Raw genomic sequence first — 27,707 nt, 5'->3', positions numbered from 1 at the left:
TGAAAGCCAGACAGATTCCTGCAACCCTCCAACTCCCCCAAAGCAGCACAGTGCTCGTGTCACGGATGCCTCTCCTGCTGAAGGACAGGAGTATCATAGGTATTAAGAGCCAGGGGTTCCAAATTCACTTAGAGCTATGAACACTAGACACAAAGGTTACACAGATCAAAACAGGAGCCAGCACAACACTACAAAGCAGAAGGATCCCCATGGGGGAAAGGCCAGACCAAGCTTGGCTCAGATTGTAATGTGTTAATGAGATAGTATGGCAGCAAACAGCTCTGCCTCCCCTTCAGGCTAACACAGAAACCCTCTTGCTTCACCATCTCTTAGTTACAGAAAAAAAATAATGCATCTTGCAAGCTGCACTTTCCAGCAGGGGAAACCCCAGGCCCAGTGCCTGCAAAGCAGGCTCTGCCAGCATCTCACCAGACATCAAAAGCCCTTTTCTGAGCCTGGAGCTGTCAGGAATGAGCAGCAGCTTGGAAACATGGGAAACAGGCCAAGCAGCAAAATGCTGGGACTGGATCTGAGGCCCCTAAGATGAAGGCATGAACAGAGGGACCAAAGATCCCCTTACTAATAGAGCTGCTGCAAGACCTGAATAGGTCACTAAGCATTTTCTGTTTTCAGATTTTTAAAAGTCAGGAAACAACTTGAGATCAATATGTAAAGAAACAGTATCTTCTGCTGGGGAAGGGTGTGATTTTTATGGCATTATTTCCACACTGACTTAGAACACAGGCAGAAGACACATGGAAGAACCTGAAGATGAGACAATGCAGTTTCTCATCCAGTTCCCAAAGCCAATGCAGCCAGACACCCCAGGTTTGAAAGACCTAGAAATGCCCAAGTTAATCTGGAGGTCAATCCATCATTTTAGAGATGCTTTGAGACTCCTCCTACCTCTGGAGATACCAGCTGAGCCTTCTTTTCCATCACACCAATTACCAGCAAAACCACACAAATGAAACCAGCAGACATAAATTATTTCCTTGAAAGCAGCAAGCCACATTAGAAGCCAAAGATGACTTTTTTTGCCCAAAGGTGGGCATCTGCTCAGTCACTTTGGGAGTCTCAAAAGCACGTTGGGCTATTATGTAACACTCTGCAAGTCACAGCCCCTATGAGCAGAAGCCTCATCTGCACATCTACTAATGAAAAAACCCTGACTAGATGCTGTTCATTAGCCCATTCCCCTTCTCCAAGCACATTAAGCAAACCAGAACACAATTTATTTTAGAAGCAAGTGTTCTGGCTTAGAGTCCTGGCTAGGTTTGATGTTTATGAAGTTACAATTTCTGCAGCTGCCTCTGAGAAAGGCAAATGGCTCACAAGTGAACCAGCACACAGCACAGCTCCTGCTCACACTTACTGACCTCATCTCTGGGCCACCATCAGCATGGTACAATGTCAGTATTCTCCAGGGAAATTCTAAAGCATCAAGGAATGGATGCGCACAGAAAAAAGGTTATCAAAATGGGCCCCAAGACCCTGTCATTCTTGAAAGGTAACGTATTTTCACTTACTGGCTTCCGAAAAAAAAAAAAAGGAAAAAAAAATCAATAGTTGTTTTTTAAATTGGAAAAAGCCAATATAAAGTGTGGATAGCTGAGGCATGCCTTGACCTCTAAGAAAAACAACAGCATAAGGGCAGAAACAGGCTGCTGCCTACACTCCATTATGCCAAGATCAGCATTTTGGTGCTTGGTGGTAGAAAGCAACCATCCACATTTTAGTCTGCCACCTCGAAACAGTGGTCATATTCATATTCCATGTAATTCTGGATGGTTGAATTTGTCTTATGGTCCCACAGCATCTTCCCCATGCTTATACCATTCAGACTAAATTTCTGAAAAAATCTTAAAAGCCAAGGTTTTTGCACTGTGCAAGCCTCTTTCAGAAAGTGTTATGTCACCAGAAACTGGCTAGAACACATTCCTCTAGAACACCTTTGCCAAGGAGGACTGAGGATAAAACCCTACTGACATCTGGCACCACCAGTCACCAACACAAAAGAGAAATCCTCAAGGAGTGGCTTTTCAAAGGCCCACTGAAATTAATTTGTCTTAATTTTTCTAGCAATTCCTTGCTACTGCAATAAAAGCCATTGCAAAAAGCACATCAAAATATGAGTAGTTTCTTCCTCTGCTCCTATTAGTTCAATTTATTGTCTTCCAGATCTAGCCTGACAACACCCAACCACCCCATTTGGTGGAAGCTGTGTAGCACTTGCTATCACCTGGAAAAAAGGCAGGGCTTTCCAAATATCAGAATTCAAGATACACAGTCTGGTAATGCTCATCTGCATCTTATACCTATCTTACAGGTATAAGCAATACAGCAAAAGCTTTTTCAAAAAAGCACATATGGAACATGTCAAGCACATCAACCTCGATCATCAGATCAAGGGGCACCACACCACCTACAATGTCAAGAGATGCCCACCCAAACTCCTTTTCTCCTGATTTTAAAAGCAACTGTGCTTCACTCAGCATTAATTGCTCAAAACCCCATGAGCACAAAACAAATGACCCAGGTTCACACCCAGCAAGAAGTGTGAGCATGCTGCCAACCCCTTGCACTGATCCATCCACTCAGATCCCTGAAAAAGCATCACAGAGTAAGGAGAGGGTTAATGGTGTCACATCTCTCTCACTGCTCGTTAGCCTGACTGGGCCATGCTGAGACCACAAAGCAAGAACACAGATGGACAATTACACGCTTTAAAAATTACTCTCTGTGCCAGCTCTAAATCTTAAGACTCGTGGGAGTCAATTCCCTGCTCTTTTTACCCATTCCCCTTGAAATACATTATCAGGATCAGGATTTTCTTTCCACTCTTCTTGCCTTCCAGGAAAATGCAGAAGCAGCTGCTATTGCTCAGACAACTACCTTAACTGTCTTCAAAGTAAAGCAACAAAATAGGTGACAGTCTCCCAAACCCCTTGGCTAACACACCCTTTTTGTTTGACAACTTTGTCACCTTTGATTGGTCTTATTCATGTAAGGAGCAGAGAGGACACCACAGCCACTGATAAGGAATCAGAGCCTGAGCAAGGACTGTGAAAAGCTCAGGCTGCTCTCAGGTGTCTGACCTGTTTCTCCTGCAGCCCTTTCCACCTGCTATCTCCTAAAAAGGGTCTGGGATCAAGTGGTTGAAGCTCTGGAAGAGGACAGCAGATCCAGAGTTAAAACAGTGAGCAGTCTAGGACATAGCTGTCCATCCAACAAGCACACAGGTGGGCTAAAATTAATAACAGAAAAATCAATACTTCAGTAAGGAGAGGCACCATAAAGAAATCCCAAAGCAGCAGTACTGTACAGCTGCAGAGAACTGAATTACAACCTCACCTCCACTCTGAGGTCAGCACTTTTTGCTGCAAAGGAATAAATCAGTCCTTCACCAGCTCTGCACAACTCTACTGAGGAGCTCACAAGGTGAAGAGCTCAGCAGCCCAGAGGACCTCAGACTGGGCTCAGGCCTCACCATCTCACCCAATCAGGCCTAAGTTAAACCTCAATGACTTCACAGGACACCAAAAAAAGAAACTCCATCCATGGTCTGTAGCTCTGACTGAACAATTCCTGTTGTCAATGGTATTCTTGTACAGAGACTGGCGGTACTGGCCAAGAAAGGCTTTCATTAGCACAGGAAAGCTCCTGACAAGAACCTGTTCTCAGCCACCTCCCCTCACCTTTGCTTCTTCTGCTCAAAAAGTTGTGAACTTCACCACTAAACTCCTCAACTTAAGGCCCAGCTTAAGGTCCTTGAATTTCAACTTGAAAGTAATCTCCTCTAAATAATCTTTCTTGAATCCTTGATGTAGGCTGAAAACCTGTGAAGCAGCAACACAGAATGAGCAACGAGGTTTTGTCCAGGCACATCCTAGATGATAAACACTTAAAACAGTAACAGACGAAAATCAGGTTCTTTTTCAACCCATACTTCAACTGTGGCAGATGAAGTATCAAATTCAGCCAGTATAAGCCTCAGTGATTACTACAGTAATTTAAGCTTATAACTATTTGGTTATAAATCAGATACTTTAGGTACTTCTTCAGCACTTTTAAGATGTAATAGCTGCACTGTGAACCATCATGTTTCCTAACCCAAACACAAGCTGCCACTCAACCCTGCTCAGCACAGACACCAGCACACCTTGTTTCCTCAGAGCACAGTGGTCACACAAGTAAAAGCAGTCCTACAGGAGCAACCCAGGGGATATTCTAACTCATAAATGTGGTCTCTTACACAAGTCAACAACATGGAGCCCTCATCCAGAGATGGGAGTTCATGTCTCACACAGAACAGCTCAACACACTGCTTTGACATGAGTTTGCCCATCTCTTTCTACAGAACTATATAAACTTTAAGTATTCCTTATATCCAGCAGCAAGTCACACACTCAGTGTGACACTGCTTGTTTGACACTGACCCCTCCTATTTTGATTTGGCCCATGCAATGCACCAGCTCAGTGTGGACCCCACCTATCCTTGTGAGAAAGTTGAAGGAGCTGTGACAGAACACCTTGCCAGATTTCAGGAAAAGAGCAGGGCTCTCCCCACTGACAGACGGAGAGTGGAGCCCTACTATGGCTTTGCTTTGGCTGCTTGGTTCATGCACACGGGGAAGCAACTGAGTCACTGAAGCAGCACAAGGCACAGCTCTGCCAGCACAATACAGCATCATCAGTACAGCACAGCAACTCTGCACTACCAGGAAAGCATTCCCACCACAAGAATAACCTGGGTAAAGCTCTGGCTTTAAACCACATGAACAAACCACGTGCAAGAAATACAAAGCTTCTAGTCTGGAGTTCCTTACTTGGAATCTGCAGTGTATGAATGAAGGAGGATGCTAAACACAGGCCTCCCATTCCTGAATTAGCACCCAAGCCATTATCCCTTTTAACTTAGTTTTGCCTTCCACAAGCCAAATTAAGGTACAGAAGATGTTTCAAAGTAAAATCTACTCTTGCCAGCAATCAATAACCTGACTCTGCTCTTCCCTCATGTGCTGTCACACTGACACCACGGGGCTGGAGCAGCTCCATGGATGTGAGCTCCACTCTGCTGCAGCCCCAGCTGGACACAAAGTTCACTTTCATGGAAAGAGCACAGAAGAACCATTTTGATGCACTGAGCACAACAGAGATTTAAAGAAAGCCAAGGACCAAATCTTTTTGGAGTGCCAAAGAGAAAACAAGGAATTACAAATCACAACAGTTAAACCATGGCACTAGGGATGCAACTCCCTATTAATGCAAACACACGTCCTGCACTGTGAGGCAAGTTCATAAACCAGAGGCTTCAAAGGAGCTTCAATCTCTTTTGCCAGGGAGAAATGGCTTGAACTTCCATTTAGACACTGAACTGCCTTTGTAAATTGCTCCTGCTGCCCACAATTACAGCCATTTGGGTGACAGGCACCTGCTGCTCCTAATCAATTTAACATGAGGGAGGCAGAAAAAGCAGACAAAAAAATCCCAACTGGAAAGCACTGCAATCAGTTTAAGATTGTTTCTAGTTCCAGGATTTGACAGCTTAAGTTTTACAAAGCAAAATTATATAATATATTTTCTAAAATTAAAAGCCACTAAATTAAAATCTTCATTTGGTAATTGTTAACTCTTAACACTCTGAAGCTAAAGTTCAGCACTAGCAACTGATACAACCACAGACTCATCAAAACAGACATTAAGTGCAGCAAAAACCTACAGGGGAGGTGACAACACAAAGTCCCTTTACTACTCCAGTATAGCCCTATAGCTGGAGATCACTTTCAAGCCATTTCTGGTACTCCAATCAGGCCAGAAAAATCATACCATCTTCTTACAGGAGAAAATAAATTGTTCTGCAACAGGAGATCAGGGCTAAATGATCTTCTGTTAAGAGCTTCAGTGAGCAGACTGCAAAAATTTGTGCCCTGAATCTCTCACTGCTGAAATACTGATCTAAATTCTTCTCAAGCTTTCAAAAGAGCAACACTCAACAGTAGCCTCAAACCATTTAGAAAGGCAAGCAATGGAGACAGCTCTCATTTCAGTGCCTTCAGTCCAGAAATGTGCACACACACACACAACTACAGTGTGGTGGCCTTTTATAAGCAACGATTTGCCAGCTGCTTCCCCAGGCAAGGAAGTCAGTGTTTGGTATTCGAAGCATCTGCAGACGTTGGGGTGGTGCGAAGACAACCTCCTGCTATTCTGAAGAAAGAGCAGCCCTCTGGGCCTCACCTACTGCCATTAGCAAACAACATAAATGAATCAACTTTGCATATCACAAAAATCAAGGGAGGAAAAAAACATTGAAGGTTTTTTTTGTTATCAAAGAGTTCAAGAACATAACTTTGTTGTAACTCTGGTACCAGCAAAAAATGGTGCTCCAGACCTCACTGCAAACCTTCTGTTGCTGGTTCTGTAATCAACTGATACAATAACTGCTGTAAACAAAACATGCAGCAGCCTTGGTGTTTGCAGAATTATAGTCTCATTGTCACCCAGGCTCCAGCTATTGCCTATTCCATCAAAAATCAGTAGAAATTTCTAGTGATTCCTCTGCAGTTTCCCAAGGGAAACAGTAAACACTGAGCAGTACAAAGGACACTAGAAAAGCAACTGGTGCAGGAAAATATCTTTTTCTTAATTCTTAAGAGACTACAGATAAGATAGTGGTGTCAAAAGCATAAAATTAGCATCTTAGAAGCCCTGAACAACTTCTGTTCACATAAGGCAACCGCTGTTTCAAAGGACAGAGAAGGAAGTGAATGAAGTTCATCAGTGAATGAAGAGTACTGCTACGGTCTGGCTTGCCCAGGGAAATAGCAAAATCCCTACTATGGCTCACAGCTCTCCTCAGATTTTTCAAACAGCTCAGGCAGCAGTGGTAACATGAAAAGCAAGAGCAGCAGAAGCCCCAGCTCTGCCTCCTCCTCCAGCTTTAGGCAGGGTGAGTGTTACTGCTGGGAACTGCTGCCCTCTGCTGTCACACCAAACAGGCCAAGTTAGTCTGGCATAACCAGGTTTACTGCTACATATAAACAAAATCCCCTATGATAAGAACCAGCAGTTCACAGGGCAGTCAGATCTCAGGTGAGTTCACCCAGGCCCCTCAGTTCTGCTCTTATGCACTTATAAAACACCTGGCCCTTCTTGCAGCACAGCCTGAGGCCTCATCAGCCAAACTCAGCTTAGAGCAGGGGCTTACCCAGCCCATCCCCTTTGCTGCAGCTCTTTCAGAGGCAAAAGCACTGAGCTGTTAGTCTGCTCAGCAAAACACCTCTTATTGCCTGCAAATCTCTGTCGTGGATTGTGAACATCACCAGGGAAAGTGCCAGCCAATATCCTGCCCACAGTACAGAACCTGGACTAGACTGAAGGAATAAAACGTGTTACCCTCATCCCTGTGGGACCAGATGTGCTTCCTTCCTTGTCTCAACCTTCCCAGTGACAGTGCCACCAGGGAGCTCTGCCAACCATTGTAAACACTGGCCAGATGGGGAAGCCTAAGAGACTTTGAATTACATTTATGAATGTTCTGAAGTTGAGTAAAGACTGAGGTCTGCATATGAGGATACTCTGCAGCTCTCATGCAGGAAAATCTTGGCTTCATTTTCCCTGAGATCTGTATGTGCTCACAATAAAAGAAAAAAAAACAGTGTAAAGGAAAGAGAATGCCCAGTATGCTTCAGAGCTCAGCACCACAGCACCCAGTTTGCACTGGGCCTACAATGGATATATCACATCTGCCAACTTACTTGACTTCCTCACCAGCGAAATCAAACGTTTTGGTGATTGTCACTTTTCCTGAATCTTTTGGCTTCTCCTGAGGTTTATTCCCATTGTTCTCTTCTTCAGCCTACAAAATACATGGAGGAGAAATGAAAATAATGGATTTGTGGAGCCAAGCCAAATTATTCCAAGGGGCCAAGGGCCCAAAACAGACCTTGGGTAGCACTGCAATTTAGACTGGTGGTCAAAGCAAGTCACCCACAGACAAGATAAAGGAAATAAATAAATTTCATTCCACCAGAATGAAATTCCCCATTTTGGTTCCAGGCTGTCATTGAAGCTCTAAGATCAAAACAAACTAAAACAAGAAGTGAAATGGTAATAAATGTAGGAAGGTACAAGAATACATTGCAGTGGTTCAAAAAGCAAGCAAAAGCTTGGAGACTTGGTTCTCTCAAACTAAACAGCACCAAGCAAGAAAGCTGCCAAGGTGAATTCCACTAAAGTATGTTTATTTTTACTCAAGAAGAGAGAAGAACAAAACTCAGCAGAAAAAGCAATGCTGATCTCCCTACTTTTCAATAACTCCTCTTTTATTTGAGAAGGAAAAATCTTTATTAAGCAATTTGTCAACAATGCTTCTTAATTTACTCAGTCACAGCTACAGCTGCTAAAAGGATACATAAAAAACTTCAGACATTCTAAGTTACCAAAACAAAACCCAAATTCTTGCTCTAAATCAGCCACACACAACACAGACCTTCAAGCAGGCAATGCAAGCCCAAGAAGTTCACAAAGAGAACAGAGGAACTGCATGTCTCCATGAATTACTCCAGGCTATGGAGGAACTTTCAAAGACATCTCACATTTTAGCAACCTGGCCATAAAAGTAGAACTGCTCAGAAGAAAATGTTCACTTCTCTTCATCCCTCTGACTCTACAAGTAACCACCCCAGCTGCTCAGTCAGTAATAAGGAGAAGCAGGAGAGTGAAGGTGAAAGGACTCTCCTTCCAAAAGTTGCAATCAAATATTATAAAACTGTACTCACTCCACAACCTTCCAATACTCACAGAAAGAAGTTTCACACAGCCAGAACTGTACCCCACCAGGCAGACTCCAATCCTCTGTTACTGAACATTTATTTTGGCTGATCATTTTAAAAAACACAAACTGATAATTTTAGCAACAGAGGCTCAGTTGTGGTACATTCTTCCCTTCTACCACCTAAAGCATGAAAGCTTTTGACAAGGAAACACACGTACTTGGTTTTACTGAGAACTAAATCCTTTTAAATAGCTACCACACACAGAATTCTCTCTCCAGAAAAGCCTCTGCACACTGATAGCACCTTACTGGGGCTCAAAAAGGACACAAGAAAGCCAGATTAAATCTTGCTACAAACGTGCAACATGCAGCACCTTCCAGAGCCCCTCCACGAGGATGGAGGCACAGAGATGGCAGCACAAACCCCTCTCATTCCCCCATTCACATACATATACAAAGCCTCCACTTTTTTTTTTTTTTTTTTTTTTTTTTTTTTTTTTTTTTTTTTCTTTTAAGCATCAGGAAAGCCTCAGGGAGAGCTGTGCCCACAAGTACAACTCAGACCAAAGCTCATAATTCCTGTATCAAAAGAGGAATCCAGGACCAGGAAGGGAAGCAAACAGGGCTGTGTAGGACACTCCAAGATGCTGAAAAACAGCTCCAAAAGCAGCACCACCTCCACATTTGGAAAGGAACCAGCACCCTGCAGCCTGGCCCATCAGGAGATGGGAGCCTTACATAGCAGAGGTGGCAGGGGCAGCCCTGGCCTCTCCCCAGCCCTGCCCAACACCAGATACCAGCCAGAACCAAGACTGCATGTTCTAAACCTTCAATCCCCTCCCACACTCCCAGGGTGCAGGCCCAGGCCCCTGTTACCTTCTTGGTTTGTGTCACTTGTGTGGCAGCCGCTGCTTTGGGTTTCTGTCCTACATCACTGAGGAAACTGGCCCAAAGAGCATCCTCTTTCCTTTTTTCCTCTTCTTCTCTGCTTCTTTGTACTTGCTCTACATTATCCACTTCCTCCTCTTTCTGCCCCTCTCCATTCTGCTGGGCCTTTTCTTCCTCTTTCTCATCTGGATCTAGCAAGAGACCGCCTTTCTTTCTCTTCCTGAAAGGAGATGCCAAAAAAGAAGAAAAAATGTATATGGAGCTGCTGCAATACTATTCCAGAGCTGAACTGTCAACTCGGGTGAACCAACACTGTTAACCTTGAGAGTGTATATATTTTTATTAAAAGATGATGCTGCTCAGAAAATACAGCAAGACTGATGCAGGCAGTGCCCTTGGAGTGAACTGGCCCGTTTGCATGCATTTCTGTGAGTATACAGTGTGCCTAAACACTGGCACAGGTTGGCCAGGGAAGCTGTGGTTGCCCCATTCCTCAAAGTGCTCAAGGCCAGGCTGGATGGAGCTTTGAGCGACCCGATCTGGTGGAAGGTGTCCCTGCCCACGGCAGGAGGGTGGAACAAGGTGGTCTTTAACGTCCTTTCCAACCCAAACCATTCCAGAGTCCTGTGGTTCTGGGATAATGCAGGAACCAAGAGGGGTGGAGAACCTGGCCTAGACAGAAACCAACCTCAATTAAAGTATCCATATATTTATATCAACGTGAGAAACCCCGTATGTGCGTGCTTTGCACCGAAAAAGGCTAATATAAACAACTCCTGCTGAGGAGGATGTCTGTCGGGGCCGAGGTTCTCTGCTCCTGTCACTAAACCGGAGCTCAGAGCAGAGTTTCTCGTCCCTCCGCCCCGCAGCGGCGGCGCCGGGCCGGCTCACCGCGGCCGTACCTGCTGGCGGGGCGGCGGGGGCTCCTCCTGCCACGGGGCGGCCGCGGGCTGTCCGCCGGCTCCTCCTCCCGCACCAGCTCGCTCTCATCATCCTCGCTGTACTCCGCACCTGCAAGCACAGACACTGAGCGCCGGGACGGCCGGGACCGCCGGCTCCCGCCCTCCGTCACTCACCTGAGGGCACGTAGTCGTCATCCTCGGCCGAGGAGTACTGCTCCTGCTCCGACTCCGATCCCGACATGGTGCGGCCCGGCCCCGCCGCCTCGCTGCGCCTCCCGCCGCCGCCACCCAGAGCGCCGCTGCCGCCCGCGAGCGCCCCCTGGCGGACAGGAAGAACAGCCGCACCTCCGAGGAGGCGCCGAGCACGGGGAGCAGCGACGAGAGTCCGCCAGCGGGCCAGAGCGTCCCGCCAGCCCCACCGGAGGCTCCCCGCATTCCTTGCGGCCCACAGCCGTTCCCATGGCAGCGCGGGGCCCGGGCGGGGCCCGGCTGCCCAGAGGCCAGAGTTTATTGGTTTTGAGCTCTGTCTGTCATCTTACAACGCTTCCCATTGGCTGCGGCGGGCGGAAGGGGACAGGCGGAAGAGGCGGTGGCGGATGCGGGGATGGAGGGCGGCGAAGCGGGCGGCGGCGGTGGGGGGCTCCTGCAGCAGATCCTCAGCCTTCGCCTCGTACCCCGCGTGGGCAATGGCACCACCACCTACTCCAGCCCGCTCTCCACCTTCCCAGGTACCTTCCTGCTCGAAGCGAGGCCCGCCCGCCGGGGCCGCTGAAGGCCCGGGCGCCCCGGGCCGCCCTCACAGCCCTTCTCTCCGCAGAGATGTGGTACGGCGTCTTCCTGTGGGCGCTCGTCTCCTCCCTTGCCTTCCACGTCCCGGCCGCGTTGCTTGCCCTCTTCACGCTCCGGCACCACAAGTACGGCAGGTTCATGTCCGTGAGCGTCCTGCTGATGGGCATCGTGGGACCCATCACCGCCGGCACCCTCACAAGTACGGCAAGTGCCCGCCGGCACCGGCCGGGGGCTCTGTGGGGATCAGAGATTGCCCTCGGGAATAGCGGTGTTCCCCGGGATGGAGATTACCCTTCTGGCTTTGTTTCCCCTTGCCCCGCGTTTGAAAGAGTTGAACCATACCCCGCTGTCGAGCCCTGCATCAGGCACACCAAACGTGCCCATGGGTGCAGAGCCAAGGGGCTTTCACATTTCTGAGCACCTGGAGGAAAATCTCCCAGAGATTTAGTGTCAGTGCCCAGAACTGGGTCATGTTTGCAGCCTGTGGGCTGTGGGTGGGGGATCCTGTGACAAGGGCATGTCCCAAACCGCCCCACACCTGCTGGAGGCCTCAGCAGGGCTTCAGCACCAGCTCGCCCATTGCCCCCAGCACGCCCTGGTTGCTGGCTGAGGTTTGTCAGGCATCCCCAGCCCAGTGTTCTTGCCTGCTGGGAGAGGTTCAGACCTGGCTGTTCTCTGCCCCAGCCTCACATCCTGAGGCTTCCCCTCTGTCCCAGCTGCCTCACGTTCACCTCTCGGATTTTCCCCTCTCCACAGGTGCTGCCATTGCTGGAGTTTACAGAGCTGCAGGGAAAAAAATGATTCCCTTTGAGGCCCTCATTTTTGGCGTGGGCCAGACGTTCTGTGTGGTGGTGGTTTCCTTCCTGCGCATTCTGGCTACTCTGTAGCTCCTCTGGAGAGGCTGGAGAACACAAACCAGAGGGGAGCAAAGGACCTGCTGCCTCAGAACAAACCACAGGGAGCACAGCTCTGACCTTGTGCTTCTTCCACTGATTTAAGGGATTGGGAAGGGCTTGTTCCTGCCTCCAGCCTGGCTTGAAAGTTAAAAACTGTGAATTTTGTTACTTTTTGGTAACACTAAGTGCCAAGTGAAACTCCAGTTCTCTGGAGGGTGTGAAAAAGGCTGCCAGAGGAGGAGACCCGGGTACCTTTCAGCAGTGAGGAGTTGCAGTAACAGGACATGACTAAAATGTGACACCAGCTGTGCTGGGTAGGAGCAGGACCAGGGTGACTTGTGTTCTCAGAGCACACTCCCTGCATTGTTGCTTGGTTTTGAGTGAACCTGAAGCTCTTTTAATGTCAGTTTTTTAAATTAAAAACATGAATTTGTTTTCTTGCTGGCCCAAACTTCTTAATATCATGTCATAGCCATAGTGGATTTGGGAGCAGCAAAAGGAGAACTCATTTTAGATGGATGAGAGTGCAAATTTGTGTCTGGGAGCTCTGGCTGAATGCTGCAGGGGAAATGACTGGTATAAAAAAGATTTTGTGAATTTTATGACAGCAAAGCCCTTCTGGCCCTGTGAACATTCTGCCCAGAGGCAAAGCACAGTGGAGTGGGCACTCCAGAAATCCCAGGTGTGCACGTGGGCCTGCACAGCTTCTCCTCAGGCTTTGAAGGAGACTTGTGTTTTCACTGACCCTGTTCTCCTTTGACTTGCTGATGCTGTTCATGTTGGTGTGGTGGAGCTGGGTGTCTGCACTGATCTGGAAGTGGCATTGGCCAGCTTGGATAAAATCCCTCTTGCTGCTGCTGCTGCTGCTGCTGAGAGCTGCATGGCCAGGCTGGGCTGTGCCCTGTGCTGGGGCTGTGCCACGTTTTCAGCATCCAGCCAGCACCATGCCAGGGCTTGGGAGAGCTGCAGGGCTCCTGGCAGGAGCCTGGGGGATGCCTGTGAACACAGCCCCAAATGAGCCCTTCTCCACAGGCAGTACTGTCTCCTCATGAATTGTTTTAATTTGTTTTGGTTTTAAGTGACTTTTAACTAAGTGGTACCCAGAGTTGTGCCACATGGCTGGGGCACTTGAGCAGCTAACTGGTGCTTCCTGGGGCTTGGTTCTTTGGGGAAGCTGAGGCTGAATTCCAGGGATGTGGCCAGGCAGTGTAGCCATCCCTGGGGTTTTGTGTGGTCTGTGTTTGTACCCAGCTCACACCAAATGGGCTGCAGAGGGAAAGCACTGTCTGTGTCCAGCCTTTCAGGGGACAGATCCCATCTGTGTCTTCATTGAATTCCTCTGGTTTCCAAATCAGTTCCTTTTGTACCTGCAGCATTTCCTAAGGCCATTTCTCCACTGTGAGCCTGTGTCCTCAGTGCTGAAATGACTGGATGTGGCACTTAGTGCCATGGTCTGGATGATGAGGGTGACCAGTCAAAGGTTGGACTCAATCTCAAAGAGCGTTTTTAAACTAAATTGATTCTGTGATCCTTCAACAGAGCACTGTGGTTATCATGGAAAAGGGTTTCTGTATGCATGGACTTCTCAGGAGTGGTCTGTAAACAGTGAGAGGCGTTTTGCAGGTGCTAATTACTGAGATTGCTCTAAATTTTAGCCTGTGTTAATTCAGGGAATATAGATGCTCAGTTTAGGACATAATTTAATGTGAATCTTTCTCCTTAGGTGGGTGAGGTCCAAGTGGTGTAACATCCTCTAAACTCTGGATCTGTGGAGAGCCCTGTGTACTGTGCTGCTTGTAGAGAGCCAGTTTTCCTGCCAGGGCAAAAACAATGAAAAGAAGGAATAAACTTTCTTTCTTTCCCCCCTTCCTACTTTGTATTTCAGTATGTGTACAGAGTGCACAGTTTAATTTATAGGAACTATCCTGTGTTTTCCTGGATGGATTAAAAGTATCTCATGGAATTTGGATGGGGTGGGTCTGGCATTACCTTTCAGTGTCGTGAGCACCTGCTGTGCTCTCCTTTACCCTGCCCTGGTGCCTGGCACTGCTCAATAGCCATTAAGCTGATTGCAACTGAGAATGCACTTTATCCATGTGCCCCACGCTACAGCAAGAGGAGGTTTCCTTGCAGGAACAGGACACAAGTGGGGTTGTTACAGAGCTCAGAACAAGTGAAAAATTGCTTGGTGAAATCACTCAGTGCTGGGTGAACTGAAAACCTCTCGTTTTCTATCCCTTGGGATCTCCAAGAGTCTGTTTTGAGGGGGTTCTGGTTTACTTGAAGACTTGGCAGCTTGACCCTGTGTGGAGTGTTTGGAGCTGGCAATGTCTCTCTGTGCCTGGATGCTGTGGAATTTTCAGGGAATTCCTGCATGAAAGGTGAACAGTCAGCTGTTTTGTCTTGACATATTAGCACAGGAGACACGTTCTTTTTGTCACCTTGGTGCTCACAGAGCATCCTCCACCCTGCCGGCTGCTGCTGACAACCTCCCTCTGCAGTAAAACCAGAGATAATCAGAAAGGAGGAGCAGCCTTGAGTTGAAGCACCAGATGGCAGTTGAAGCACTGGTGGCAGTGTCCTCCCCTCACTGGTCTGGCCTTCCCTTGCCGTTACTTTATTCCAAGTGAGGCATGTAGAGGAATCCATTCAGTTTTCATCAGGTATTGGTAGACTTTGCTCAGTCTAACTTGCCAAAAACTGCAAACAGCTGGCAAAAACATCAACACTGAGGTGTCCGGGGCTCAGCAGTGCTGTGAGCCTCTGCTGGGGAGCCCAGCCAACGTGCTGGGAAAGGAAACTCCTTCTGGAGAAGCTGCCTGCCCTGGAGGAACACCCGCTTATGCTGAGGCTTGTGGCCCTGTGTGTGACATCCCCCCTGCTCCCACCTGGCTTCCTCTTGCTCACAGCTGTGGCTGTCATGAACAAATCTTTGTATGACTGAAAATTCTGTACATTTTATTTTTCTACTGACACTCCTAATCCTGGTGGTGATTATCAGTAAATTCTGTAACTCTTAAAGTGAATGGCTGTTGTGTGTTTGTTCTGCAGCACGACAAGGGGTTGTGCTTTTGCACTCCTGCCTTGCTTGGGGCCATCTGCACCAGAAATGTCCTCGTTCTGGTGGTAAATGTTGTCCCCATTAGGAGCTGGACCTGCAATTGCAGCCAGGCATCACAGTCTGAGGGGGCATCTCACTGCTGCTCAGTTGTTGGGGACAGGCTGAGCTGTTGTCCCTGTCCCTGAGGGGACACCTGCAGCCCCCAGGCTTGCTGCTGGCCTGCTCCCAGCCCCTGGGGCTGTCCCCACCCTGGGCCAGTGGCTTTGCTGGGGCCAGCGTTCAGTCCCTGCACACCCCTGGGCTCTCCTGGCTGTGCAGATGCAGGACCCCACAACTGCCCTGCCTGGCCTTGGCTAACCCCAGGCCAGAGCAGTTCCTGCACTGCAGGGCCAGCACTGCTGTTTATTGATGTACAGCCTGCAGAGCCTGAGATGGGCCAAACAGATGTTTGTAAGAGGGTGGCAGCTGTGCCTGGTGGGCACTTCCACCATGCCCTCACTGCTCCCCCAGACTCCCAGAGGAGTGTGCTCCGGGGTCAAAACTGGTCTGAAAAATTCACATCCCAAGTCATCGGGGATCCAGGAGGTTTTATTGACAGTAAAAGGTCAACACGTTCTCTTGGTTTCCTCGTGTGAGGATGATGGGGGGTCTCAGGTCCTGCGAGAGGGTCTCGAGCCAGGCCATGTAGAGGGAGCTGGGGCAGCGGCCCTTCCTGCCGATGGGCGGAGTGCTGCGGCACAGCAAGGGGCGTGAGGGGGGCCGGCACCGAGCCCCGGCACAGCCCCGTGCTCACTACACTGCAGGTTATTTCCCTAAAAAGGGGCAACACCACATCCTCCCACCCCGCAGGACCCAGGCTGGAGCCCTTGGTGTCTTCCAAGGGCTTTTTCCCTGTGGTGCAGCACTGTCTCACCACAGCATTAGATCTCCCCACCTAGGGAGGGGTGAACATCCAGAGGGACCATTTCCATGGGGCAAGAGCTGGATGTGAGGGCATTACTGGCACCTACATGGCTATGAGTGCTGCATCCCGCGAGTAATCCAGCAAAATCTCATTCAGCCTCACTTGTCGGAGTGACTGTGGAGCGAAGAGCATTGAGAAACCCAAAATAATCGTTTCCAGAAAGACTGAGATTTGTCTAAAAAGCAGGAGACCCTTTGCAGCAGCTCCCCTGGCACTGGTGCTACCTTGGCCCTGTTTTTGTCGACCTCCTCATCAGAAATCTTCCAGGGACAGCCCTGTCTCATCTCATTCACTGTGGCCTCGTCTTTGAAGCCATCGTTCAGCCTGAAGGGAGCGATGAGTTCATCAAACCTCTTGATGCTGCAACACAAGCAGACAGTGCCGAGGAGGAGGGTCTGGGCAGATTTGGGGGTTCTAGGGGGACAGAGGGAAGGGGAGGGGGGTGGTTACTGCTCTGGCCGGGGTTTCTGGTTGATGTCAGGGAGGATGTGGACCTCGTGGAAGCCAAGGCGGAACTTGCTCAGCAGAGAGACAATCCTAATGGAGGGAAAAGGACACATTTTCCCAAAGTTAGCAGAGAATAGTAGTTCTTACAGGGACCTGCCACAGCAGAAAACCCTGCTGTTGGCCTCAGTTTGCACTTTGGGTTTTCCCACTCTGCAGCCACATTGATTTCCAGAGAAATGAGGCAAAGCAGCCAGGTCAGTGCTCTCAGATCCCATTATGGCAAAGCTGGGAGGGCTCAGCAGGATGGGGAAGCAGCTTGTGTCTCCACCCATGGGACAGTGGCAGTGACTAAGTGGCTAAGAGGTGCAGTGGCTGCCAGCACTTACGCCTTCCTCTCCTCGTCCATCCTGTTGATCTGCCCGCCGACAAACACACGGATTTTGCACTTTCCCCACCTCTTCTTTCGCCCCAGGAGGTAGGGGATGAGCAGTGTGAGACCTGTCCCCAAAACACCCGGTGGGAGATGCAGCAGTGGCCCCCAGGCTCACCAGTGTTTCCTTGATGCCAAAGGCCAGGGATGCCCTGGTCCCATTTGGCAGGGACTGAGCCCTCCTGGGCACCACAATGGAAGTGCTGGGCTCACATTATCTGGAGAGGTGGAAGGTGAAGGTTACCTCCATCATCAAAGAGCCAGTAAATGTCAATGGTCTTCTTGCCCTGCTGGCTCTGGAAGATGGTGCTCGCCTGCTGCTCATTGGCCAAGGTGGTGGGGTCCACTGCTGGGGCAAGAGGGTCCTGGTGTCAGCAAAGGGCACCACTGGCCACAGATTAAAGGCATCACTCCCTCCTGGTTCCAGCCCTGCTCCCCATCAGTGCTTGAAACCCCCACCCTGCCTGCAAAATAATCCTCAGAGCTGGGGATGGTGGTCACAAGCCAGGACCAACCTACCTGTGCCTGGGGCTGCTCTGCTGCCAGTGCCATTCTTGGGGTGCTCTGCTGCCTCAAACGTGGGGTTCACTGAGGAGGGAGGAGAAGAGCAAGGGCAGCACAGCAGTGCCTCACTGTCCTCATCATCTTTGATCCCAGCACAGTAGTAATGTCCCACCAGGACTGTGACCTTTGGGGACATGGTGCTGGCTGGCACATCCCACAGCTCCATGTCTCTGTGCATTCCTGGCCACCCAAAACCACTTACCATGTGCCTGCAGCACTCGGGAAATGTTCAGCCCTTCTTTCATCCGCATTAAACACACACCGTACTTGAAATCAAACGCGTCGCTGGAAGAAGGGAGGAGAAGGCAGTTAATGGGGTTGGCACTGTCCAGCTGGATGCTGCACAGGTGGCTGCAGCTGTCAGTGACTGCGGGGCCACCACCAGGTGCCAGTGTCCCCGAGAGGGAGAGGAGCCTGCGTGGCCGTACTGCAGGATGCCCACGTAGTCCTCCAGGCTCTGTGGAGATGCCGTCCGCCAGTCCCTCTTGTAGCCCAGCACTAAGATGTTAGGTCTCATCTTCCCGAGGCCAGCAGCCTATGGATAGATGTCCCCATGAGACCCCTCTGCAGGGACAGATGGACACAGGTGGTGTCAGTCCACTCCATGGGGGAGCAACACAAAGGGGTGTGCCTGGAAATTGTGGAGGGGGGTCAGAGCTGCCCCAACCTGTGACAAAGAGGAGGGATTGTGCTGGAAGGCCAATGATGGCTGTACCTGGATGAGCATTTGGACACCACTTCTCAAATCCTCAGCCACCACATCCGTGTAGAAGGCCTTGATCTTCCTCTTTATTAGCCACTTAGTGTGACCGTCTGCCATCAGATGGGACTCCGGCATCTTCTGCTTCCGTGGTCCCTGCAGGAATCAGGGGCAGGAGCTCAGGCAGCCCCTTCCAACTGCTGGTCTTGCCACCAAGGATGCAAGGATTCTAGCTCCTCTCCTCCCAATTCTTTGGTAAGAGATGGATGTAACCACTGCACACATGGGAGGTTGCAATCACAGCCAAGAAAACCAGTGAATCCAGGGAGTCGACAGCCAGTGCACACAATCCCAACAGTCCTGTGGGTGCAGATGAGCTGGTTCTCACTGCACCCAATTGCTCTGGAGACTTCAGGGCTGCAGAACCCCCCTGTCCTCCGAGCAACTACTTCATCCTTCCAAATCTTCCACAATTAATTGGCAAAGGAAAGCCATAAACCCACAGGGATATCCTGATGCTTCACCAATATTGCTTAACAACTCAGAGAGGCTTCCAGCTGACACATTTCATCATCCAGCACCACACAAGTGGGCACATTTCATTCTCCACCTGTGAGCCCACCTGGATACAACTGGATTTCCCAGCCCACCACCCACCAGTGGCCATAGCCCCCAGGAGAAGGAACCAACCAGCTCCTGCAGGTGACTCACAATCAGCACGTTGCCACAGAGCATCAGGCTGAGGTTCTTGGTGAAAGTCCCCACAAAATCCACCAGGGCTGGGCGGAAGTTGGGTGGGCCAGTCAGCACCAGGCACTGTGGTCTGCAGGCAGGGGAAAAAGGCAGTGAGGAATGGTACCTTGGAGGCACCCAGCCTCTTTGGAATGAGCCACGTGTCTTCTCCCATGCTTGGCCACTGGCAACTATAGGGAGCATCTTTAGAATGAGAAAACATTATATGGCCTGAGGGTCCAGTCTCACTCTTTGGTCTTTTTCTATCAGATGAGACCAATGTGTCTGTGTCTGCCTGGTACAGGGAGGGCAGGGTTTGCCCAGTTTTCTACCTTCCATGGCAGACATGGGACAGACACATTTTGCTGTAGCTCCTGGTTACTGAGGATGGTGGTGAGGATGTGGCCATGGGCACAAAGCCTCCCTGGGTTTACCAGAGGCAGGAGCTGGCTCTTCATCTCACTCCCTCTGTGCCCAGCACTGCAATGAGCTGCCCTTGCCTGTAGTTCTTGATGTGCTCATCCACTTCACTCAGCCCCACTGAGTAGGTGAGGGCCATGTTGTAGGAACTGGCTTGCATGGAGGAGCCCCAGTTGACATCTGCATGGGGAAGATGGATTAACAACAGGGCCAGACGCCTTCTGGGGCATCACCGGTGCCAGGTTACCACCACCCACCTGGCTTTTTGTAGAGGACATATCCCAGGAGGAAGATGACGACGCTGAAGGCAATGAGGGCTGCCCACCAGGTCAGCAGGAACATGATCACCACTGAGACTGCGGCTCCGAAGAGCGCAGCCCACTTGCTGTAATACCGAAAGGAGGGTCGCCAGCCTGCACGCAAACACACACAGCGGCCGCTGCCGGGAGGGGGAGCCGCAGGCGGGGCCGGCCGCCGCAGGGCACGGCCTGGCGGGCACTGCCCACCTGGGGAGTTGGTGATGGACGCGTGGAAGCAGCTGAAGTTGATGAGGGCGTAGGAGCAGAGGAAGAAGTTGGAGATGATGGGGGCAATGGCATTGAGCTCGGCTGTGGAAGGAGAAGGAGAGCCAGTTGTCAGTGGTGGGGACTGAGCCACTCTGCTGGTGCAAGGTCTAGGAGGGCACTGGGGCAGCAAACACCTACCAATGAGGATAAAGCCAATGGCAATGACATAGGTAAGCATGTAGCCACGGATGGGCTCGCTGTTCCTCCCGTAGCCCTTCCCGAAGAAGCCGATGAGAGGATAGAGCTGGTCCTTGCAGAGACACTGCAAAGACAGACCCAGTGGGGACAGGAGGCTTTGCCAGGGACATGGGATGGCAGTGCCGTGGTGGCTCCTGCATCCATAAGAGCAAGGGCCGAACTGGGCATATTCCCTGTGTTGACAGCAGCATCCTCCCTCCCCCAGGGCTGCTCACAGATGGAGAGCTCTGCACCAAGGAGCATCACCCACTGTTGAGCTCAGGGAGGGGAGCTGGGGTGTGCAGACATCATCCCCTCACCTGGAAGACTTTGGGGGCTGAGACAAGGCAGGCCAATGCCGAGGAGAGGGTAGCACCAAAGATCCCTGCTGTAATGAGGGGGCCAAATCCAGACACCATGCTCATGCTCTGCATGAAAACCAGGGGATCAGGAACCTCAGCATCCCTGGTGCACCAACCTCCACCCCAACCCTGGGGATTTCCAGCCCCAGGTCCCATCCTGCTTCATTTCCTTTAACATTATCCAGGCAGCAAAGCCCAGCCACATCCAAAAGCCCGCTCCCTGGTGCCTTCCTGTTAAAACATGGCTGTTTCAAGAGCATGGGTGCCCATCAGGATGCCAGGAGTGTGCCAGGCTTGCAGCTGCCCTGGAAACCCGTCCATTGCAGCACAAACCTGGCCAGGAGCAGGAACAGGGGCTGATCGTGGTTCTAAGCAGTACCTGGTAGTAGTTGCTGAGCCCGTATCGGCAGCTCTGCTGTTGGGTGCAGGCGGTGAAGTTCCAGCCAAATCTGCAGGCCAGTCCCTCACAGCCCGGAGAGCCCACGGCCATGGTGTCATTCAGGCTGCCTGAGGCATCTCGGACCACACAGGCGCCTGGGGACACACAGGGCTAGAGCAGGGCTGGCACCTCTCCATGGTTTCATGAAGCCCAGCCCCACATCCTGTTGCCCCTGACAGCTCCCACAGCTCCCAAATCCCTGCCATGGGACTTACATTATGACTTTGTGCAATGCCATGAGCTCCAGTGCCCACCCAGGATGACTTTGCCCTTCGCAGGGCTAGGAACAAGGTCTGGCACCTGTGGCACTCACACCAGGATATTGATCCCAGTGTCCACGGCTTGCTCCTGGCTCCTACCCACCTGCATCTTCCCAGGCCACCCATTTTGGGGGGGCAGCCCACTCACCCAGCCCCTCACCCATTGCACCTGAGGACGTGCTGCTTACCAATGGTAGCAGAAAGCACCAGGTAGGACACAGTGGTCCAGAAGATGGCCATCAAGGTGCCCTTGGGGATGGCCACAGCAGGATCCTGCCCAAGGGAGTTGCAGAGATATGTAAGACAGCTTTCCAGCAGCAGTGATAAAGTAGGCAGTTTATTTGTGTCTGCTGTACAAAAGCAATTTTAATCCACTGTATCACAAAGCCACAACGGAGTATCTCCTGGCAGAGCCCAAAGTTTCCAGAAGAAATAAAACTAAGTCTAACAGTTAGATCAAAATGAAAGCCCCAGGGAAAATAGGGCTTGAGCCCTGAGAAACACTGGTTCAGGCAGCAACAGTCACAACCCACCTTTAAGTCACCAGAAATGTTGGCCCCAGCCAGGATGCCGGTTGCTGACGGAAAGAAGATGGAAAACAAGCCAAAGAAGGAGCCCTCAGGTCCACGCCAGTTGGGCACAAAGTTCTGAGCAAAGATATCAGCTGGGGAGGAAGCAGAGGAGAAGCATTAGGGGCCTCTCAGCTACTTTTTTCCTGGCAAAAGCACCTCAGCACTGGCTGGGGGCATGTTGCTGATAGCAGGGACCTCATGGGAGGGGACACTGTTCTTTTAATAACATCTCTCAGCAAGGAGCACCTTCCCATTGCAAACATCTCCCCCAACTGCAGCAAAGAGCCACAATCCAGAGATGCACTTGGACCTGCTGAGTGCAACCCCAGCCCATGCTGGACCCACCTCGGTAGCTGAAGAAGCCCTTTGCTTGCTTCTCAGCAGTGGCTGGGATCACTGTCCCCACCAGGTAGTTAATGAAGGAAACCAAGATGACCAGGAAGAACAGTATCTGTGCCTGCCAGACCAGAAAGAACCAGCTGAAGGACTGGGCGTTTGGGCACAGAAAGTGAAGAATGCATTAGGAGAAACCCATGCCCAGTTTCGAGGAGCTACAAGTGTCCTCTGCTCCTCAGATGCCTCATGGGCAGCAGGGACAGCTCTTATCAGGCCAAGAGAAAAATGTGAGCAGGAGTGAGGGTTACCTTGGCCTCCCATTCCATGCCAGCCAGGGAGATGCCCAGCAGCACCGTCACAGTGATGACCCCAATGATTCGGATATCATTGGTGGGGTCCACGATGAGAGAATTGTGCTCCTGGGGAAGGGGAACTATTCACAATGTGGAAATAACTTTCTTCCTTACCCAACCACTGTTTTTTCCATGAGTTTTAGCAGCCACTGTTTGATTATCAGTGGTCCAATGATAACACAAATATTGAAAATCAACACAGGTTGTGCAAGGAGAAGGTGGGGATGAAGGAGTAGGGGGTATATTGGGACCCAGAGGACACAGAGCTACTTTCTTACCTGCAGCAGATCCCGGACAGTTTCAGCAAAGCCCACTGTATGCATGGCCACGGCCACCGCATTTGCAAAGGCAAAGATCAGCCCGATGGAGCCTCCCAGCTCTGGCCCAAGGCTCCGTGAGATGAGGAAGTAGGTGCCTCCTGAGGCAGGGAACACCCCATGGCATCACTGCTTCCCCCACATTTTTGGGGTTCCCCCACACCTCACAGCTCATGCCAGGAATTCGCATCCATGGGGCAGCCCCAGGATAAAGAGACCCCTGGAGTGGCTGGGAGGGAACACATTACCTGACTTCACTTTGCCATTGGTGGATATGGCAGAGATGGACAAGCCGGTTATGGTGGTCACTGTCACAGACATGAGGATGATGAGCCATGTCAGGGCTGCGGGGAAAGGGCATTGCTTCACTCCTACATCTCCCAGCCCCACAACCTTCCCTAGGAGTCCCACCACCCCCCAGGTGTTTGGGTGAGGATGGCCCCAGTGCCCCTGTCCAGCCCACAGTGAACCGCAGCACCCACCGATTCCTGCCTGGGCGGTGATCCAGGGCAAGCGGAGGTAGAGGATAACTCCCCAAATGTTCAGCATGCAGCGGATCTGGGGGGGACAGAGGGGAACTGGCCATCAGGGCATTGACAGCTGGGGATGGCCAAACCATGCCAGCTCTGCTGCTCCTCCATCCCAAACAAGGAGGGCAGAGAATTGCTCAAAGTATATGTGCTTGCAAAAATATTTGGGAAAAATGCAACAAGGGTAAAATGCTTTCAAGGGTAGGAGGGCAGGAGGATGCTTCATGGGGGATGGGTGACACTCACCATGACGCCCTTCACCCATCCAAAGCGGACAGGTTCTGGCACAGGATCTCTGCCTGGCTCCCCTTCTGCCTCCTCCAGCCCGGCCTCTGGCCCAGCCTCTGACAGGCCATTGCTCTGCTGCAGGTCAGACACCGGCGTGTGAAGGCGGCCTGGGTCAGGCTGTGGGACAAGGGCAAGGCAGGTGAGGGTGGACTTCAGGCAGCCATCCCTGGAGGCAATGCTCTGGTTGAGCGCACAGCTGGAAACAGTGGATTCTCTGGCTTCTCCCAGGGCCTTCTTGGGGATGTACAACTGGCATAGCACCAGTTATGGCACCAAGAGGCAGGAGACACAGTGACCCACCACAGACACATCGCAGGGACCAGCAGCATGGCCAGTGGATGCCGGAGATGCTGTGGGTACAGCAAAGCCCCCTGTTACCTTGAGGATGGAGTGCAGGTCAGCCAGCGAGGGCCTGCCCTTCCTGGGGTCGCCCACGCCCTTGCTGTTGGCATAGTGGTCGTAGGCTGGCACCACATCCACAGTGTTGTAGCCGAAGGTCCTGGTGCAGAGGGTGCTGCTGGACAGGTGGGTGGGCTGGATGCTGTCGCAGCTGGACCCCTCGGTGGGCGTGTAGGGACCCCGGCCCCCCTCCTCCATGCTCAGGAGGGTGCTGATGGTGAAGCGGCCACTGCAGCGGGATGGGGGCAGATCTGGGATGGGCAGATCTGGGATGGGCAGCTCGGCCATGGCCCCTGCCCAGGAGCCTGCCAGGTGGGGGACAGGGTGGAGAGGGGCTTGCTGGCTTTATACCCCGCAAAACCGGAGCGAGGTGACCAGCACACACCCACCACTGATGCTAATAGAGGAAAGGAATCAGCTTAAACCACCCCAAGCTGGTCAGGGGAAAAAAAAATAGCTGGAAGGGATACCAAAACCACCGTAATGGGCATCACTGCCTCCCAGCGCTCGATGGGGGCAGCGATAACGGATTTGAGATTAAGTCCCAAGGACAGATCAGCAGAGAAATGCAGCGCTGAATTTGCCTCCGGCCCCAACCCAGGAACATTCAGTTCCCACAGGGATTTATTATGGAAAAAGGGAGAAAGACTCCCACGCACCCCTCGCCCTTCCCTGGGATACTGCCCCAGACCCGTCAGATCTCGTAAATCATCTTGGCTGGTCTCCAAGATGCTGCCTGTGGCATTGAGCCGGGCCGGATGTGGGGAGGGGAATGGTGCCTTTATCTCACAGTGAAACCTGGGGGAAGGGGGAAGAGTGACATCAAGGGATCTGAGGGATGACCCTGCTGGACTCGGATTCCAGGGGGCTGGAGAAACCAAGGTGCTCAGAGTGGTAAGTCTGTCTGTGCTTGTCCAGGGCTGGGAGCTGGCAGCTTTCAGTACCAGACAGCAGAGATGCCCAGGGTCCCACAGCCCCCTTCCCCTCCCGACCCAGGGACAGGATACCACTGAGCACTCAGGGCTCAGAATTGCCCCCAGTCCCATCTCTGGGTTAATAAGCCACTGAAACCCTGGCTCCTATCACACAAAACACCAGCTGAAGCTGTGTGCCCATAACTCCACGCCCACAGCAGGCGAGGACAAGGGGAGGGATGGGTGCCTGTTACACCCCTTGCAGCCCCTGTCACATGGACCACGAAAGCAGTTACTGATAAGATCAGCAAAGACAGCAAACAAGGCCAGCAATAAAATTCGAGGGCAGCCCATTGGAATTTCAGCTCTGTGTGGCTTTGCAAGTTAATGGAAAATTGGGCCTGCCTGCCCTGCTGCCTCTGGCTGTCTCTGCATTCACACACAAATTTTGACCCTATTTTTGAGGACTTGCCCCAGCCCCCTTGTTTGTGGGCAGACAGCCGTGATCACCCCAGCCCCACACTGCCACTTACCCGGGAAGCTGAGGGCAGGCAGCCTGGTCTGCATCCGTGCTCAGCCCTCACAGCACTGCAGAGCTCCTCAGAGCTTGGAGAGGGGACAAGGGCGAGGTGGGGGCAAGGGCAGAGCCTCATCCCAGCACCTCATCCAACACTCTCCACGAAGTGGACACCAGCTTCCTCTCACAACAGATGCACCAGCAGACTCACACCCAGCAGAAATGGCTTTATTTTAGAACCTCATTGTTTCATCAAAACTGTTGATTTGCCCCGAACAGCACAAATCAGTCTCTTAAGTGGGGGCCTGTTAAACACAGCAGGGTCAGAGATGCTCCGGAAGACACGGGAGGACTCCAGAGGCAGGCGAAGAGCGAAGCGAGTGGTATGATGCAACCCTGGTGTAGTGAAATAGCCGGATTGTAGGAAGCGCTTGTCGTCGGCCTGATTCACAACACCAGCTGCAGCAACAATACCGGGGCCGAGCGCTGCTGGGAGCTGCGGGCACGGAGGGGAGCTCTCAGCCCCTCCACTCACAGGGAAGAGGTGCCAAGTTGTTTCTGCAGGGCTTTCCTTCCCTCACTTCCAGCCGATCCCCCAGTTTGTTCTGAATATTAAATACATCAAATGAACCCAAAATCGAGTTAAGCAGAGCATGGTGCAGTGCATTACACAGCTTCTTTTAAAGACTGCCAAAGTGTTATATTCCAACAGGCTTTAATTGACCTGTTTCCATTCCTGTGGAAGAGGGAACCTACCGCCCTGAGCGACACAGGACACACAAACGATGCAGGGGCTCAGCACTGCAAACCCATCACACAGAGCAGACTCAATTTCTCAGCACCACAGCAAAGGAAGCCTGGAAAGAGAAGAGAGATAGTTATTCAGCCACTGCCAGTAACCTTTCCCACTGGGAACACAGAGGTCATCTCCCATCTATCTCCTCCAGACACCATTTCCATCCTTCCAACTCCAAACCCAGAGAGAAAGAGGACAAAAGTGCTGGTACAGGGACATGAACAGAGGCAGTATTTGAGTGCTGTCTCACCCCAGGGACATAGAACTGGAATTAACAGTATCCCCTTACTTCTTCCAGGCTGGAAGGAAAACATTTTGCTTCTTTGAGAGGCTGGGGTGAACAAGGGTTGGGAGAGTAACAAAACCAAAAGAAATTTATTGAATTCACTTTTTCTGAATACAATTCCTTCAGCCCCTGTGAGGAACAAGGTCCAAGCAGTGTCTGAGACAAATGCAGTAGCAGTAGGAAATGGTGGTGGACAGAGAAGCCACCTCATTTAGCAAGTCTACTCCAGCCAGAGCGTCTGGAAAACATAACAAAAAATCAGATTGAGATGCAGAATCTGCACTCAGCAGAGAAATCCAAGAAACAGCAGAGGAGCAGGAATGTAACCCACAGGCAATACCCTGACTAGGATCAGCATACTCTGGGGTAATGGTGAAAATACTTAAAAGGATTAATTTTGTTGTCTGGATGAGAAAAACTTCAGAGAGACGGCTGAGAAGACAAGACCCACTGACACCAGCTTTCTGACAGTGTTTAGGAGGCCCCCGAGGCACATTTCAGCAGTGCCAGTTCCTACAGGAGCTGTCTTCCCTTCACTCAGTGTAGTTTTTACCCAATTAACCCTGGGCAGAACTTTATTTTTTTCCCTACTGGACAGGTAACATAGAGGAGTTTACAGTGAGTATTTCTAGATTTCCCTGCAACTGCCCTGTAAATCCACACCACATCACTCAGCCCTTGGTCCTTGGAGGAGCTGCAGTCTATAAAGCTTTAGGAGCTGCTGTGCTGGTATTGCAGCGTGTGTGGATGTTTCAGAACCACGGAGCCATGCAAACTGTGGGACACAGACCTGGAGACTGCCTGCCTCTGCTGCAACCACACCAGAACAAGACTGTCACATGCTCTCACAGCAAAGACATTTTCATTTTCCCTCTAATCTCCCGCAGCAACACAAGCTTCAGCTGTGTTTGACTCAAACCAATGAGTCACCTTTTGGATGCATCTCATCTACCTGGAGGATCTTTAATGCCAGGGATTATCTCACAGTAGGAAAAAAGCAGATGGAATTATCCTAAACCTAAT

General features: G+C 51.0%; 3 protein-coding genes across 5 annotated transcripts in view; 1 reads left to right on the top strand and 2 right to left on the bottom strand.

Annotated features, from left to right (window-relative positions):
* CFDP1 (craniofacial development protein 1) overlaps positions 1 to 10,849 on the bottom strand; it is a 61,943-nt gene extending 51,094 nt beyond the window's left edge. Inside the window, exons 1-4 of the mRNA XM_083870210.1 lie at positions 10,744 to 10,849; positions 10,570 to 10,678; positions 9,656 to 9,887; positions 7,761 to 7,861 (exon numbers count right to left, since the gene is read on the bottom strand). Of these exons, the coding sequence (XP_083726336.1) occupies positions 7,761 to 7,861; positions 9,656 to 9,887; positions 10,570 to 10,678; positions 10,744 to 10,810 (509 nt within the window). The 5' untranslated portion in view covers positions 10,811 to 10,849. The remainder of the gene's footprint in view (positions 1 to 7,760; positions 7,862 to 9,655; positions 9,888 to 10,569; positions 10,679 to 10,743) is intronic.
* Positions 10,850 to 11,158: 309 nt separating this feature from the next.
* On the top strand, positions 11,159 to 15,259 carry TMEM170A (transmembrane protein 170A). The gene is made up of 3 exons (XM_083870156.1): positions 11,159 to 11,297; positions 11,387 to 11,557; positions 12,115 to 15,259. Exons 1-3 carry the CDS (start codon positions 11,174 to 11,176, stop codon positions 12,243 to 12,245), a joined length of 426 nt encoding a protein of 141 aa, XP_083726282.1. The 5' UTR covers positions 11,159 to 11,173; the 3' UTR covers positions 12,246 to 15,259.
* Positions 15,260 to 15,885: 626 nt separating this feature from the next.
* SLC12A3 (solute carrier family 12 member 3) lies at positions 15,886 to 24,474 on the bottom strand. 3 transcript variants are annotated; one of them, XM_083870106.1, is made up of 26 exons: positions 24,151 to 24,474; positions 23,731 to 23,889; positions 23,437 to 23,512; positions 23,203 to 23,298; positions 22,916 to 23,055; positions 22,593 to 22,703; positions 22,294 to 22,405; positions 21,910 to 22,040; positions 21,565 to 21,649; positions 21,057 to 21,211; positions 20,636 to 20,743; positions 20,277 to 20,400; positions 20,079 to 20,180; positions 19,830 to 19,985; positions 19,653 to 19,752; positions 19,132 to 19,243; positions 18,436 to 18,576; positions 18,149 to 18,255; positions 17,923 to 18,005; positions 17,676 to 17,744; positions 17,401 to 17,505; positions 17,113 to 17,224; positions 16,730 to 16,816; positions 16,504 to 16,639; positions 16,326 to 16,393; positions 15,886 to 16,045 (listed from the first exon to the last, which is right to left on the bottom strand). In XM_083870106.1, the coding sequence occupies exons 1-26, from the start codon at positions 24,457 to 24,459 to the stop codon at positions 15,904 to 15,906; spliced, it is 3,126 nt and encodes a 1,041-aa protein (XP_083726232.1). In that variant the 5' UTR covers positions 24,460 to 24,474; the 3' UTR covers positions 15,886 to 15,903. The 3 variants fall into 3 exon arrangements, with proteins under 3 accessions (XP_083726232.1, XP_083726234.1, XP_083726233.1); XM_083870108.1 differs by having other exon boundaries at positions 16,504 to 16,603; XM_083870107.1 differs by having other exon boundaries at positions 17,401 to 17,502.
* Positions 24,475 to 27,707: the final 3,233 nt, after the last annotated feature.

This window comes from Zosterops lateralis (genome assembly GCF_965231275.1).
Source record: "Zosterops lateralis genome assembly, chromosome: 12".
NCBI lineage: Eukaryota > Metazoa > Chordata > Aves > Passeriformes > Zosteropidae > Zosterops > Zosterops lateralis.
Note: the sequence above shows the minus strand (reverse complement) of the source record. Positions and strands in the feature narration are given on the sequence as shown.